The sequence below is a fragment of the Kogia breviceps genome, chromosome 1 (assembly GCF_026419965.1).
Source record: "Kogia breviceps isolate mKogBre1 chromosome 1, mKogBre1 haplotype 1, whole genome shotgun sequence".
Taxonomy (NCBI): domain Eukaryota; kingdom Metazoa; phylum Chordata; class Mammalia; order Artiodactyla; family Physeteridae; genus Kogia; species Kogia breviceps.
In genome coordinates this window covers 64,586,550-64,601,533 of record NC_081310.1, presented here as the reverse complement: position 1 = coordinate 64,601,533, position 14,984 = coordinate 64,586,550, and the positions used below count along the sequence as shown (strand labels likewise).

The 14,984-nt window shown below is 50.3% G+C and overlaps 1 protein-coding gene across 12 annotated transcripts in view; it reads left to right on the top strand.

The window, feature by feature from the left end:
• Positions 1-10,880, top strand: part of SRGAP2 (SLIT-ROBO Rho GTPase activating protein 2) — a 240,734-nt gene extending 229,854 nt beyond the window's left edge. For 2 of the 12 annotated variants that reach the window (XM_059070844.2, XM_059070756.2), the window contains exons 21-24: positions 974-1,120; positions 4,597-4,635; positions 4,848-5,172; positions 7,512-10,880. In XM_059070844.2, coding sequence (XP_058926827.1) covers positions 974-1,120; positions 4,597-4,635; positions 4,848-5,172; positions 7,512-7,895 — 895 coding nt within the window. In that variant the 3' untranslated portion in view covers positions 7,896-10,880. Of the gene's footprint in view, positions 1-249; positions 355-973; positions 1,121-1,813; positions 2,256-4,596; positions 4,636-4,847; positions 5,173-6,046; positions 6,152-7,511 lie in introns of those variants that run through there. The other 10 variants (XM_059070876.2, XM_059070914.2, XM_067033224.1 and 7 more) reach the window with 7 other exon arrangements.
• The last annotated feature ends 4,104 nt before the right edge of the window (positions 10,881-14,984 follow it).

Below are 14,984 nucleotides of genomic sequence, written 5' to 3'. Positions count from 1 at the left end.
AGGGGAGAGGAGGGGAAAGGATATCAGGGAACAAAGGGAACATGGACTGGTTCCAGAGAGACTTCATCACACGGGCTGTAGGTTGGTTCCTGCTCTTTGAAGCAATGTCTTTGTATCAGGAAGGCTTTTCCCCGTGGCCCCTCAAATCTGCCTCCCTGCCCCATTGCCCTGCCTGTGACCCCGACTCCCTCCCCTTGGATACGATGCTGTCAGTGTTTTTAGTCCTTCCCTTAATATTATTTTTTAAAGGTTGATATCCTGAATGAGTCTGCACCCTCCCAGCCTCTCCCCGTCTCGTTCTGCGGGGAAATCCTCCCTCTGTTGATAACATCGCATACCTGGTGGCCATCTGTGCGTGGACAGGACCCTCCCAAATTTAGCATTATGACTTCACTCCAGGACCGAGAGAAGATGAATTGTGGGGGAGAAGGGGCTTTCTTTGTCATCAGTAGCCAGAGGGGCCGGGAGAGCCGTGGAGAGACCTGGGACCGGCTTGGACACTCTAAGCGGGGCTAGATGCGCTACGACAGAATGTGGCGGTGTCCTGCCTCAACGCCGGCATCTCCAGAGCCACGGCAGAGCTGACTGCCCTTGCCCAGCTGTGCTCGGGACCTGAGCACATAAACGGCCACCTGGACCTCCTGCAGGAGGTGCCCCGGCACAGCTGCCCCGGGAAAGCAGCGAGGGGTAGAAGGCAGACACCTCGAATCCAGGATTCCCCTAGCCCAGCTTTCGGAGGATCTGAGCACCCCGCAGAACTCAGCAGGATTATTTATTTTTATTTAAATGACCCTCCAAAGGCCCCGTAGCTTTCCTTGCCTCCGCTCCCAGATCCCAGCCAGGCATCGCTGCTGCCTCAGAACCATTGTGGGGTCGCGTGTGTGTCGGGGGGGCCATCTTGCCAATTTAACACTGCTTTTTGTGTTGTTGTTGTTTTCCCCTCCTCCCTGCCTGCCTGCCCCTTCTCCCCCAGCGAGGACGGTGTCGTGGAGAGGTCCAGCCCCAAGTCTGAGATTGAGGTCATTTCTGAGCCACCTGAAGAAAAGGTGACAGCCAGAGCGGGGGCCAGCTGTCCCAGTGGGGGTCATGTAGCCGATATTTATCTTGCAAACATCAACAAGTAAGCTCTGCTTTTCATTTTCTGCTCCCCTGAATGACTTGCGACACCCCGCCTCACCCTCTGGCCTAACCTCCCTCTCCATCCCTGTGCTGCATCCCCCCACTTCCCGGCCCGACAGCATGCATGTGCTCGTGGCTGCTCCAAGATGGACAGGGCCAAGGAAACATCCACAGGCCTCGTCAGCAGGCCCAGGTCTCCGGCTAGCGGCCGTCACGCTAAGGACGGGTGTGCCCCTCTGTCCCCACAGAGCCTGTCTGCGCAGACCTTCCCGGCCATCTGACTGGTAAAACTTTGGCCAAAGCTGTAGTCACTTCACGCAACTTGGTTTTGTACTGTTTCTCAGAGGTGCCTTCTCTTCTCCAATTCTGACTCAAATAATAATCTTTGATGTCTTCCTTGGCCCTTGTCTATCCAAAGATCCAAAGTCTCGTGCATCTTCTACCAGGTTCGCGTCACCCCAGGTGGTTTATTTAGATATCACGTGTCTGTTTCTTCCTCATCCTGCATTCGCTCCCCTGGAGGAAAGGCAACCACTACCCCCACCAACCCCCACAAGGAAAGCTTTGTCCTGAGCTCTTTCTTCACTGTCTAACCCCCCAGCTCCCTTTTCTCTTGCCCTTTCACACCAGTAAAAATAATTTGCCATTTTTTTTCCCTATTGCTTTGGCCCTGTGTATTATCCTTCCCTGTTAGTCCCTTTGCAGATTCCCATTTCTGTCCAGCAGGCTCGTAACTGTGCCCCCCAGCTTTCACAGTGGCTGTTAGCAACATCCTGGGGTTTTAACTGCACCCACACCCGATCTGGCCGTCTAGAGGGATTCCACGCCTGTGTGCTGCTGCCTCCCCTAGAGACATTCAGGTTATTGGAGAACTAATCTCATCTCAAGGGGCCAGACACCAAGCCCCAAAGCCTACAGACCTCTTTCCGCCAGACCCTGAACCTTGGCCCAGTGCCAGCAGGATGACAAGCCCCAGGGCGCTCCCGATGAATATGGATTGGAGATGATGTACAGTTTTTATTCCCCTCTGGCTTTGGAGGAATGAAATGATTTGCACATTGAAAACCTGTTAACCGTAGCCTCTGGACACTGAAACTGGAAGGAGAATAAAAGATGCTTGTTGTTTTTAAACTACACCAGGTCGCCCAGATCTCTTGGCTTTTTTCCAACCAGACGGTAGCAGGGGGAGTGTTTGGGGCACATGGTTCTTTTCCATCTCTTTCACCCTCTACTTAGTAAAGTAGCTGATTCAGCGCACTTGGTCAGTGTAGTTACAATTTCAGTCAGACCGGTAAGAAAGATCGAGGATTTAATTTATTTCCCTCCAGCATAGTGCCCTGTTGGGGGGGCCAGCTAGTAAAAAGTTAACTGTGGGCTAATGACATTTTCTTCATTATTTACAAGTCTACGTTAATTATAAGCCTATAATCATGAGGTTGTAAGCCTGTAATTAACCCAGAAACCAAGGCGAAGTTGGTGGAGAGAGAGTTAGCTAATTAGTCGGGTACAGATTTTTAAGCCATCATATATTTGTTGCCATTTGTACAAAGGAATTGTAGAGAGTAATACCCTGAATACTCAAAAGATGAACATCTGGTAGAAAGTCAAGGCGGTTCCCGTGAACTCCTTGGTTGGTGGTATCAGGATGGGGTCTTGGAGGATGGGGTCTGCCCAGACGCCAGCTGGTCCGTGGGTGAGCAGCTGCCCCCCGGTATGTCTTGCCCTTAGGACTGATCGGCCTTCCAGCCACACCTCCTGCCCCACACAGCTCTCCTCCCAAGCTCCTTCTCTCTCCTGAGTACCCTGGGTTCTCTCTCACCCCTGGACCTTCACATCTGCTGTCTCCTCACCTGGTCGACTCCTCTCCCTTCGACACTCAGTCTGAAGATTTCTTTTTAGGGAAGCCTTTCTGACACCCCTGAATTCCTCAGGGCTGAGTTAGGTGCCCTTATTATTCCCGAGGCAGTCTCAGGACACAAGCTGCTCTTGGATCTCCCACCAGGCTGAGCTCCTTGAAACCAGGAACTCTGTCTTCCTCCCTCTATATCCCTGGGGCCTGGCCCACACCAGCCACTCCACAAATCTGCCTCCTTAGCAGTTTGGGCCTTGTAGGTTAGCCCTCCTCACAAGAAGGAGAAAGGAAATCAGCAAGGAGTTATTAGGGTACGGCCTCTCAGTTCAATTCCACACATTTACTGAGCGCCTCCTGTTGTGCCAGGTACGCCTGCCGCTTATTCAGGGATGAATAAGATGATCCCTAGGCTTCCCTGGTGGTGCAGTGGTTGAGAGTCCGCCTGCCAATGCAGGGGACACGGGTTTGTGCCCCGGTCCGGGAAGATCCCACATGCCGCAGAGCGGCTGGGCCCGGGAGCCAAGGCCGCTGAGCCTGCGCGTCCGGAGCCTGTGCTCCGCAACGGGAGAGGCCATGACAGTGAGAGGCCCTCGTACAGCCAAAAAAAAAAAAAAAAAAAAAAAAAAAAGATGATCCCTGGCCTCAAAGCTCACAGTTGGGCAAGGTGAATACCACAGAGACAAGTCACTAAAAAGTGGTTCCATAGATGCACTGAAGGAACAGAAGGGGGAGTGATCAAGTCTGCCTGCCTGTGAGGGAGGGAGGTCAGGGAAGAATTTGCAGAGGAGGAAAAGTCATTTTAACTGGACCTTATAAGACTGCGAACATCCTTTATCCACTGGAGAGTGGCTGATGCCCAAGGCTAAAACTGCTGAGCAGGCAGCCTCACGGAGTGGCTACTGTGTGCCAAATCCCGAACCGGGCCCCGGGCATGTACGATGAGGAGGACGTCCGCAGTGGCCCTGCCCCAAGGACCAGCTCCTTATCTTCAGGTCCTACCCCTTCCCTTCTTCCGTCCTCAACTCCCACCTCAGCCTCAGTGGCCCTCAGTAGATTCAAGTTCAGAGCTGCCCAGCTGCCACCCCAAACCAGAAGTGTCATTGCCTCTTAGATTAGGTCCTATAGTATCTGATTCCAAGAGATAATGAAATTGTTCATCAGTGGGCAACACCCATATGAATAAGATTCTGCCAGACCATTTCATCTGAGAGCTTTAGTGGTCTGAAACAGATCGACTCAGAGCCACGGTTCAGCCCAGTGCTGGATGAGTTAGGGTCACGTAGATGTATTTCCACCCTAGAAAATGCACAAACGTGACCCGAACTCTGCAGCATTGCAGCCTCTTGAAAAATATTCTGTTCCATGTCTGCAGAATAAGCAACAACAGCCTCTTGCCAAAGCCCAAAATAATTAGTCTTGTCAGTGGACTAAGAAACATGCTAAAATTTGGAAAAGTCAACTCTCCTCTTACCAGCAATTCCCTACCTCCTTGGTGATGGTGAGACTTTTTCTCCCGCCTGTGGTCTGGGGCCTGCTTTCTGTTCAGAGCAGATAACGGAGGGTACCTTTTCATGAATCTGTCTCCCATTAGAAACTTTTGCTTAATCAGACATTTTTCCTGACAGCACCTTACATCTTGAGAACTCAAAGCCCACGACCACCAAGTAAGTATCTATTTCTCCTATGCCCAGGTCGGGGGTGGCAGGGAGACAAAGACATGGAGAAAGCAAGGGAAAGTGACACAGGAGAGGACATGCTCTGTGTCCTCTCCTTCCAGAAGTCCCTGGGTACCAACATCTGCCCCACTCTCACTCGTCCTAGCTTCCTCGGAGCCAGGGCACCCTGATCACACCGCCCTTTCTGTTTGTCATTGAAGGCAAAGGAAGCGGCCAGAATCTGGGAGCATCCGGAAAACATTTCGGAGCGACGGCCATGGGCTGAGCAGTTCCCTGACTGATTCCGCCTCCCCGGGGGTGGGGGCAAGCTGCCGCCCATCTTCCCAGCCCATCCTGAGCCAGAGTCTCCCCAAGGAAGGGCCAGATAAGTGTTCCATCAGTGGGCATGGGAGTCTCAACTCCATCAGCCGCCACTCATCCCTGAAGAATCGGCTGGACAGTCCACAGATCCGGAAGACGGTGACAGCAGGCAGGTCAAAAAGCTTCAATAACCACCGGCCCATGGACCCTGAGGTCATTGCACAGGTAACTGGGGGCTCTTGGACAAATAGCTACCACAAGTCTACCCTTGTCACTGCTGCTTAGCGCAGCCCGTGCTCATTATGACGGCACTTGAAAGAGAACGGTGCTTTGTACATTATACGCTGAGTTCAGGGACTGTTAGACATCTAGACCCGATAAGATGGCTTTCCAAGAAATTTGTCGATCCCTCTCTCCCCAAAAAGAACTTGAAGACAGAATAAAAGAAGGCAGGCTTCTTGCTCATATATGGGCTATTTGCAAGCCCGTTGTAATTTTATTTTTTTTATTTTTTGCCGTACGCGGGCCTCTCACTGTTGTGGCCTCTCCCTTTGCGGAGCGCAGGCTCCGGACGCGCAGGCTCAGCGGCCATGGCTCACGGGCCCAGCCGCTCCGCGGCACGTGGGATCTTCCCGGACCGGGGCACGAACCCGCGTCCCCTGCATCGGCAGGCGGACTCTCAACCACTGCGCCACCAGGGAAGCCCAGCCCGTTGTAATTTTTAAAGCCAGTAGTTACAGACTGAGTGTTTCTGATAGAATGCATTCAGCCCAATTTTGAATCTTGAGACCCTGGTAGATTTCAGTGAAGCTGCCCGAGTGGTGAGGCTCAGAAGTAGTTCTGGCCACATTTTCATATCAGTGTGCCATCCCCATCATCCCTGAGGCTAATCTCTGGTCCCTAGTGATAGATCAATGATCAGTCAACAATCTGCTCCTGGTTGTGAAGGCCCCAAATTACTCTGCCACTGGGCACTCCGGTACCAGAAAGGTTTCTAGCCCAAGCCTCCAGAGGCAGTGGAGATGAGCTCCCTTGCTATAGGGTCTTCCTTCCATGTGTGCATCACACTGACGAGTCTCTGTTTTCCATGAAACATTAGAGATCCAACCCCACCTCTAAAAATACGACTCTCGGGGCCACTCCAAGCAGTTCACTCAGACGTCTCTCCCAACTCTATAATTTTCATTAGACCAGGTAGGAACTAAAGGCTCATCGTTGCCCTTTTATGTCTCAACTGAGTTGAGATTCTCCTCACCCCAACTTCCAGGGTAGAGGCTGGGTGTGGCCTCTGTTGGCTTAATCGCGGTGCTCTGCTTAGGGATGGTGTGCCTGGCAAGCACAGTATTAAGCTACGGGCCTGAGATGTCTTGCTTTGCTAGCCTTCTGTTTCTGTGCCTCTCCTTAAGCTCTTGGCTGCAATCTGCCTTGCACCACGGGAATCCTCCCAGCTCCCTCTTTGGCCAGGTGTTAGGAACGTCAGAATAGCTACGTAACTGGGACAGACTCTAGCTGCAGAGCGGGACTGAGGAGGGAGGTGGAGTTCTTTCTGCACAGTTTTAAGGTTTGAGAACATCAGAGGGATGAGTGAAATTGAACCACTGTCAGCAGAAAGCATGGATTACCCTGTAGGGCAAAGAAGCCTTAACCAGGGGCCTTTGCTTGAAACATGCAGTCTTTCCATGTGAGTTTAGTCCCAAGGGAGGAGCCCTGCGGTGGTTTGGGGGTGCTAGACACAGTGTGTGGAGAGGTGGGGAGGGATCTGGGAGGTCTCCCTGGAAGGCAGCTGGCTGCATACAAAGGGTCTTTGGTTCTGCCTTGAGCCCCTGAGCTAGGACTGCTGTTTCCTAAGATCTGGAGTATTCCACTGTGAAACTCAATGGAGATTCACCTATGTGTGCTCTGGCTCCCCCTCCTGGTCACTCCTTGGTCCCCTCTCATGGTGATGGGTGGAAGGAAATGGCTTCATCAAGATGAGCACTCTGGATGGGGTGGAGCGGGGGCAGGGGTGGGGGGGTGTCCTGATGGATCCTCAGGGCCTCTTGAACCTTCCCGCAGTCCTTGAGGAGGAAGGACTAACCCTCTTAACCTTTGGCCTTTAAAGTCCAAGATAATAAACATCATACTTCATCTGTACCACTTTTAAAAAAAAAATTGTTTCTTATGTACAGTTTCAAACAAAAGTAGAATATGAATCCCATGTACTCATGACCAAACTCCTGGCCACTCTTAGTTCATCCACCTTTCCTGTCCCTGCTGGATTACATGTCATCTCATCCATAGATACATCCGTGCATGTGTCTAAAACCTGAGGGCTCTATTTAAAAAGCGTCTCAACCACTCTGTCTAAAGGGGGAAAAAAAAAACCCTCATGAGAATGAAAGTCCTTTTGCCCCACTTCCCTCCCAATCTGAACATCCATATATGTTCAAAGATTTTGGTCAAATAAAATCATCTGGACATCTCCTTACAGTTGGTTTCTCCATGATTTGGCCCAGGTTGTTGAAATAGGACCCTGGGGGCTTCTCCCTACGTGAGCCTCACTCTCTCCTTTCTCCTGTCTGCAGGATATTGAGGCGACCATGAACTCTGCCCTGAATGAGCTGCGGGAGCTAGAACGGCAGAGCAGCGTCAAGCACACCCCGGACGTGGTTCTGGACACCTTGGAGCCCCTCAAGACCTCCCCCGTGGTGGCCCCCACATCGGAGCCCTCCAGCCCCCTGCACACTCAGCTCCTCAAGGACCCCGAGCCCACCTTCCAGCGTAGCGCCAGCACTGCTGGGGACATGGCCTGCGCCTTCCGGCCTGTCAAGTCTGTCAAGATGGCGGCCCCAGTCAAGCCGCCAGCCACACGGCCCAAGCCCACTGTCTTCCCCAAAACAAATGCCACTAGCCCCGGTGTCAACTCCTCTGCCTCCCCACAGTCCACTGACAAGTCTTGTACTGTCTGAGGGATGTAATTTAATTGTTCTAGACAAGGGGACTGGAGGGACTGACTGTTATTAAAATCTTCCTATTTAACTAGCTTGGGGACTTCAGTTGAAAATTAGGTTCTAAGTTGTTCTTGCAGGAATTAGCCTTCCCATCACCCAAAACCTTGAGAATGAAGCCCTCGTTATCGCCCAGCCCTCCCTCACCCTTCCCGCTACCTTCTGCTTCCCCCAGTTGTCGTAATCCAGCCAGCTACAGTACATACTGTTCTTAGGTTAGCCAGAGATAAGTTTTTCCATTATCAGGTCACTGTGAAATCTGGCAAGGCAAGTCACAGGGCCGTGGGCTGAAGTCTCAGTCCCCTCAGACACAGGGGATGCCTAACCAGATGGTTGGCTGCTGATGGCCAGCTCTCAGTGGCATCTTGTTTTGGGTACTGATTATAGAGAATCATATACAGTTCAGTCTCTGTTTTACACACACACACACACACACACACACACACACACACAAGTTTTTCTAGTCTCTGGCATGTGTAGCCTCTCCTGGTCCTAGATAGACCGGTCTCTTTGTAAGCTATTGTGGCAGTTCACACAGGAGCCACCAGGGGTCTCTGTTTCCGTTACAAATCTCAACTCTGGGCCAGAGAACCTAGCCTTTGAAATCTCTCCACCGTGTGAAATTTAGCAGGATGGGACTCAATCCTGTAAACTGTTTGGGGTTGGGAGCTTTCTCTCTGTCTTCTTTCTATTGGTGTGAATTGATCATTGGTGTTTGCTTTTGCTCTCCTCCATTCTCTGGAACTACAACCCAATCTTCTTACAGAACTTCTAAAGTTTTTCTGAATGTATAGACATTTCTCGGGTTCCTATCTTTGTCTCTGATGTACCATTTTCCATTTAAGACATTTTCCTGTATAAGACAGTTTTATAGTTGGTTGCTTTTAGGGTAAAGAGGCTTAAGACAGTTTTATTGTGTTTTTGGCAGGTTTGGAAAAGGTAAGAAATGGGTCCTTCCTCCTACTTTTTTGGGTACTTAAGACATAAAATTCATTATCCTATTAAAAATTAAATTCAGCTTTGCTAATCCTAAAATTGTTCCCAAATGAAAATTTATTCTAAGTTTATCCCCTAGTTGGGTTATTCTACAAGGCCTCTCTTCAGGGACCAGCGGGGGCTTAGGGAGCCCTAGTTAGATTAAAGAGAGACATTGCTCCTTAAAACTGGTCTTCATTTATCCAGACAAGGACAACTAAGAGAAGTCTTCGCCCCACAGGCTTTAAAGTCTTTCCAAGGCCTGAATCTAAGAAAATCAAAAATTGGATGCTGAATATTTTGGCCTTCCTTTGGCTGTTTTTCTGGTTCACCTCCAAAAAGCAAAAATAATACCCTTGTCTGCTTTAATTTGCTTTCCAGATCTGGTGCCCATGGTCCCAGCTCCCCTAACATCATACTATCCCAGGAGGACCAGGGCTGACTGAGTACAGTCAAACCCCAGGCTCATGAGTCTCAGATAACTACTTGAGTTAAAGTTGAAACTCATTCCTCTTCTCTGTTTTCTGGTTTTAAAGCTGTGCTTTTTGCCTTATTTTCCACACTTTAGGAGAGATAGCGGGTTGCCATTCAGATAGGAAAATCTGAATGTTCTTATCTTTGGCCCAGAAAATCTTCTTCAGACCAACATATTGAAGTTGGTAGTTGGCTCTATGGAAAGCGATAGGATTTTCCTCCTTTTGTGTGAAGGAAAAGAGAAGCTTTGTAGGAAGTTGCTAGTTAGAAGAGTAGCCTGCAACACCAGGAAAAACATCCCAAGAGCCAGGAGGGAGAGATGAAGAACTCCTTCTGTGCATGTGTCAACCCGTGAGAGGCAACCCACAGTCCTCCGTGTTCTTGGCTTTTGTTGCTCTGTTTAGTGGCCTGTCCTTGTCTGTCACCTGGACTTACACAGGTCCTGAGCCAATAGGGGCCTTTCATACCCAAGGATCTGTTTCCTTGCTGGAAATGAAACCCTACCCTTCACTTGACATTCCTTTTGATGCAACTGGTTGAAATTGGTGCCCATACCTGCCCTTTTCCTCTTTTTCCGGCACATCCTTCTCTAAGAAATGAAAGGCAAAGCTCCTTAATGACAACACCTTGGGCCTGTTCTGTTGCTCCTGCCTTGTTTCTCTCTCAGCCCTGTACATGACTTGCATTCACCATCCCCTCGGTCAGTGTCCATCTGCTGATTTGCATCATGAACTGGACAGTGTGTGAGAGGTCACCTGCTACCCCCGCTCTAGGAGCTGAGTAGTCTTCCCCTCTCTGGTGCTCCTGACACCTGTAAGATGGTCCTGTCCAGAGGACTAGGAACCCTAGGAGGAGAGTCCTTCTTGGCAGAGCTCATTGCAATCAACTGGAATCGAGGTTGCACACTGTGATTTTTACACCGAAAAGCCAAACGGAGCTGGCCACCCAGGGCCTAGGGAGACCAGTCTTCCTCGGATATGCTTCCTAAACCAGCATGATGCTTCGAAGAACCCCAATCTGCCCCTGGAGGCACGGATCCTTTTCCCGGTGTGGACTCTGACGGTCAGTCTTTGGGAAGCAGAGGTGGGGCGGGGCTACCAGCATCCCAATTTGGAAAAGAGAGGAGTTTGCAGCCAGCAGCCTGTAAACTGGAAACACTGGTCTCAGCCAACCTCCTCAGGGTGCCCTGGTTTCTCCCCCAAAGAGATGAGGAGAGATGATGCCAGCAACAGGATGAACAGACCACTGGAAGGGCTGGTATATATGTACTTCACGTTCAGAAGAGAAGTTAGATCTTCCAGGGAATTGCAATGTTGTGGCGTCTGACTTGTATGTCACGTTTGTGTAAAATGGTATATTCTTTAAAATAGTGTTGATAACTGGAATCTTGTATGTATGCTTGGAGATGCTTTGTGTGAACCTAAGACTGTCACTCAACAGATGTTGGATTGGGGAAAATCCAAAGCACAACTTCGAAATAAAATACGTTTTTAGGTTTCGATGCTGCAATTTATATCCCTTCTCCACTCCCTGAAATCTCCAATCCAGGAGTCCTGCTGCCCAGGAGGGATTTTGATTCGTCTGTGGCTACGGAGCCCTGCCTGGCAACAGAAGGAGAGTTGGGGTGACCTCAGGAGCCAACCATTTTCTCCCTCCCCCAGCAAGACACAGCAGAGGTGCATTTAGAATGTGGATTTTTTTTCCCCCAGCATTTTCATTTAGCCCATGTGTGGAACCTAAGAGATTGTGTAGCAAGTCTTCCTGCTCACCATTGGGCAGTCTGTTGCCATGAGAACCATTTCCTCCACAGAATCCACCTCCCCTGTTTTCAGTGAGGACTGTTCTCATTTCTGTCACTAGTCAGATTTCCCCATTTGCAGGAGTGGAGCCTGTGCAGTTGCTTGGAAGCTTTGTCAGCCACAACTGAGGGTGACTGAAGGTTTTATTTCCTCCACAACCAAAGCCCTGGGTCATTCTGCCCTTGGCAGCCCCCTGCCTCTGGAAGAAGAGCTTACCCATGTGTTTGTGCTGTGGGTGTTGAGTATGGGGGTGAGGTGGGAGCTTACCGAGAATGCTTTCTCTCCCTTAGATTTTGATTCTAGCAGATCATCTATTCGAGGGTGAAGTTATTCAAAGGTGATCATTTGAAATGCATCCTGGAGCCCCTAGGGCCCACACTTATGTTTCGTGGGCTTATTCTAATACCAGAGGCCCCTGGGGTGGGTCAAATCTCTCATACCCAATGTTCAATGGTAATACAAGGAATCCTACCCTAGACACGTTACATCCTCTCCTTAGGTTTACCATTGCCACCTGTCATTTGTATATTTTTTATTCCGCTTTCTCATGCCCTTCTAATGTGTCATCTTTTCTCCCTCCCTCACTTTATGGTAGAGCTCCAGCTTGATCTTCTCTTGCTTGTCCCTTGGTCTTAGCTAAGTCAAAGATGAGGCTGTTCTGCCGCCCTGTGCTGTGGAATGTAGGTGACGAGCTGTGAGATGGAGCTAGTGCTTAAGCTGTGAGCAGAGGACCCAAAATCCTTTTCAGAGGGTCCTAAGGCAAAGGTGGGCTATCCTTTTGGGGTACTCTTAACTCATCTTATATATTCTGATGGGAGCTTGATGGAAACCAGTGACAATGAACACAGTCAAAACAGATCCATTCAATCCAAATAGAAACCAAAAAAGGAGACCAGGTGGGTCTGAATTTAGGAAACGGTCCTTATGATGATCTAACCTAAATGTTTATATCCATAGGCATATGAAGCTTCCTTTTACTCAGGAGTTAGAAACCCTGGCATATTACATATGCCAAAGGCTCACTCGTTAGTCAGTTAAGCCTGACCGTGTGCCAAGCACCGTCATATAGCATTGAATAGAGGAACAGATAATGGAACTTTCTGGTTTCAGGGAGAACAGACAAATAAGCAAAATAAGTGTTACTCTAAAAATGAAATGATGTAATAAGATAGTGAGTGCCTGGAGGAAGAAGTAGTACAGTTAGTCAAGAATTCTGCTTGGCCTGGTAAATTTGAGATGACTATTAGACATCCAAGTGGAAATATCAAGTAAACTCTTAGATATATGAATATGGAGTTTTAGGGACAGATCATACCTGAAAACAAATTTAGGAACTATTGCATTATAGACGTATTCAAACTATGAGATCCCCAGGAAGAATATACAAATAGAAAAAAAGAGAAGGTCCCAATAATTAGAAATCCAGAGGAGAAGAAGAAGCCAGCAAAGAGGGCAGACAAGCGAGTGACAGAGGGAGGTGTCTGGGAGAGTCACAGAAACCCGGGGAAGGAAATGTTTCAACAAGGAGGATCGGCTGGCAAATGCCCGTGGGGTAAGATGAGGCCAGTGAAGAAAGGTCACCCTTGCAATAGCACTTGTTGTACAGGGGAAATGAGCTGACTGGAGTGAGTTGGGCAGCACGTGGGAAGGGAGAGTCAAACTCCTGGCAGCTCATGCAAAGGCTTTGCTTTGAATGGGGAGCATCAAAAGGGGTCAGAGGCCCAGGTTTCTCTTTTTACAATGGACAATGTTGGGGCGTGTTTTCTCAAGGGCAGGACCCAGTAAAATGAGGGTGAAATCACAGAGCACAGATACAAAAGGGCCAGCAAGGGCCAGAGAAGAGGCGCTTCCTCACTTCCTCCATCTCGGGAGGAAAGGCAGGCAGTGGATGTGGGGTGAGAAGATGAGGGAGTTCCCTCTTGATCGCTTTTTTTGTTTCAGCGGAATTGATAGCAAATCCTTTAGCTGAGAGCGTGGGAGGGAATGGTGAGTAGGAGGTTTGAAGGGTTAAGAGAATGAGTGAAATACTCACTTTTCCTTACCAAGAAAGACAGTACACAGTGGCCTGGTGCTGCACCCACTGCATCTTTTCCCACTGCCTGGGGGTGGTGCCAGGTCTGGCTGCAGGATTTGTCCCTCCTTCTGCACCCAAAGCTTCTGGCCAGAGCTGACCTGTGAAGGGGGCAAGGAGCAGGGTTCCAAGACCTCATCACTCAGCCCTTCAAAAATGCCTGGGCACGCTGGGTACACACTGCCCACCTCTTCCACACACCCATCGGCCCTTGTCCTTCTTTCCCCTCTTTAAGGCGCTGGACAGGTGAGGGAGCTGTGACAAACAGGCTCAAGCCATGTAGGGGCAGAAAAGGCACCTAGCATTTATTCAGGACCTACTGGGTGGCAGGCACTGCATCTCGTTTTGGTTTTGCACCAAGTCAATGAGAAAGGTTGAGTGACTTTCTCAAGTCAAGACTCAGACCTCTGACTGTAAAGCCCTGCCCTTCCTATGACACCACTTGGCCTCCCTCTGGAGAAGGCAGATGTGAGCTTTCTCCCTGAGAGCTGCCATCAAAGACTGCTCCCCATTCCCCGCCCGCCCTTCCACCCTCCACCCGTCCCTCTGGTCCTAGTGCTACCTCTGAATTGCCACGTCTATTTCTATGAGTCCTCAGAGCCACTCAGGAAAATGCGGTGAGGCCTCTTATAGGCGTCCTCTTCCCCTCAGGAGCCTTCCAGGCTCCTGTACCTCCTCAGATGAAACGACGGACATGCTGCCCAGCTCGGGCCAGCAGCTCAAAACCACAGGCAAGACATTCATTCCTTTTGTCCACACAGAGAGAGGATGTGACCTCACAGAGGACGCCCAGTGAATCCCTGCCCACCTTGTACTTCTGAGCCTCTGCCTGTGTTCCCACGACCTGGGATGCCATACCTCCGACCACCTCTTCTCTGCCCAACTCCCCTCCCTCCGAAGTCTGGTTGAGTATCTTTTCTTCTTGCAAGCCCTTCTTGGTCATCAGCTGCCCCTCCCGGCTGAAGTCCCCCTCTACCGGGCTCACAGAATCACTCCCTGCTGAAGTATATATCTCATAGCATTCATCATGCTGTCCTGAACCCCAGCTCCTGGCAGAGGGGGTGACTAGGTCTCCCCTTTGTGTCCTCGGCACATAGTACCTGCTTCCTAGTAGATGCTGGACACACAGTCATTGCACTTCAGGGTGCTGAAGACGCTGGGAAAGAGAGCGGGCTTGATGCAGAGAGAGTGGAGTAAGGATGCTGGTGAGGACCAGGTAGATTCGTCCAGGGTGGGGGTGGGAAACGAGTAGAGCTTTAGCCATAGGCTGGGTTAATGTTGCACATCCCAGTGGCTTAAAACAACAAAGGTTGATTTCTCACCAAAGCTACATGTCCCTTGTGGGCCAGCAGGGGGGCCTCTGCTCCGTGGTCACTGGGGGACCCAGACTGAGAGGGCAGTCACCACATCTAATAGAATCACACTGTCACAGGGGCTGGGGGTGAGCAGGGTGTCTTGCCTTAGCAATTAAATGCTTTCGGTTAAGAAATCACATGGTCCCGCCTAATCAGAGGTTGTCAAGGAAATGGAATTCTACTGTATGCCAGGCAGGGGGAAAACTGGGAATCCTGGGTGAAGAACAGGAGGTCTAGGGCTTCCCTGGTGGCACAGTGGTTGAGAGTCCGCCTGCCGATGCAGGAGACACGTGTTCGTGCCCCGGTCCGGGAAGATCCCACGTGCCACGGAGCGGCTGGGCCCGTGAGCCATGGCCGCTGAGCCTGCATGTCCAGA